The following is a 667-nucleotide window of genomic DNA, read 5'->3' on the forward strand; positions in this document are numbered from 1 at the left end:
TTCTTCCCTGATAAAATGCTAGATGCTTTTATCAGCTTTAGTAAAATTGGTAAAATTGTCTTTGGTAAAATTAAGAAACATAAAACCCCAACAAATCTTACATTTGGAAAAAAAATATCTTAAATCTTTTGCTGAATAAGTATTTTGCTTTTTGTTTCTTGATCTACACACTTAAAAGAGGCATGGTAAATGTAAATGTGTGTTTAAAATTATGGTAAGTCCTTAATGTCATGGACAGGTTTTTAGAAACTTCAAGTGTAAGTGAACAGCAGGTCCTCAAATAACATTGTTTAGTTCAACATCATTTTGTTATAACATTGATGAGAAAAAAAAGTGATTTCATTGTATGTCGTATTGCTTAAAGTCACAGTTTCCAAGAACCTGTCAATGACTATAACTGTCTTAATATGGAAACCTTAGCTCTTTTTCCCCATAGTTTTACAAAGACAATCTAGACTTACCTGGACCATCAGGCATTTTTCCCACGTATCGAGGAGCTGCACTAAGAAAGGAGGAATGTTTTCTTTTGGCCACTAAACTACGAGGTGGCATGTATTTATGTTTAACTTGGGACATGTTATATGACTTTTGAACATCATAGCTGCCTGGTGCTGGAATAACCTAGAAAAAATTTTAATGGATGAGCATAAATATATCTTATATAGAA

General features: G+C 32.2%; 1 protein-coding gene across 1 annotated transcript in view; it reads right to left on the reverse strand.

Annotated features, from left to right (window-relative positions):
- The window catches only part of STPG2 (sperm-tail PG-rich repeat containing 2), a 278,632-nt gene that overhangs the window by 115,791 nt on the left and 162,174 nt on the right, over window positions 1-667 (reverse strand). Inside the window, 1 exon segment of the mRNA XM_012641065.1 lies at window positions 462-621. Coding sequence (XP_012496519.1) covers window positions 462-621 — 160 coding nt within the window.

This window comes from Propithecus coquereli, unplaced genomic scaffold (assembly GCF_000956105.1).
Source record: "Propithecus coquereli isolate 6110/MARCELLA unplaced genomic scaffold, Pcoq_1.0 Scaffold161, whole genome shotgun sequence".
NCBI lineage: Eukaryota > Metazoa > Chordata > Mammalia > Primates > Indriidae > Propithecus > Propithecus coquereli.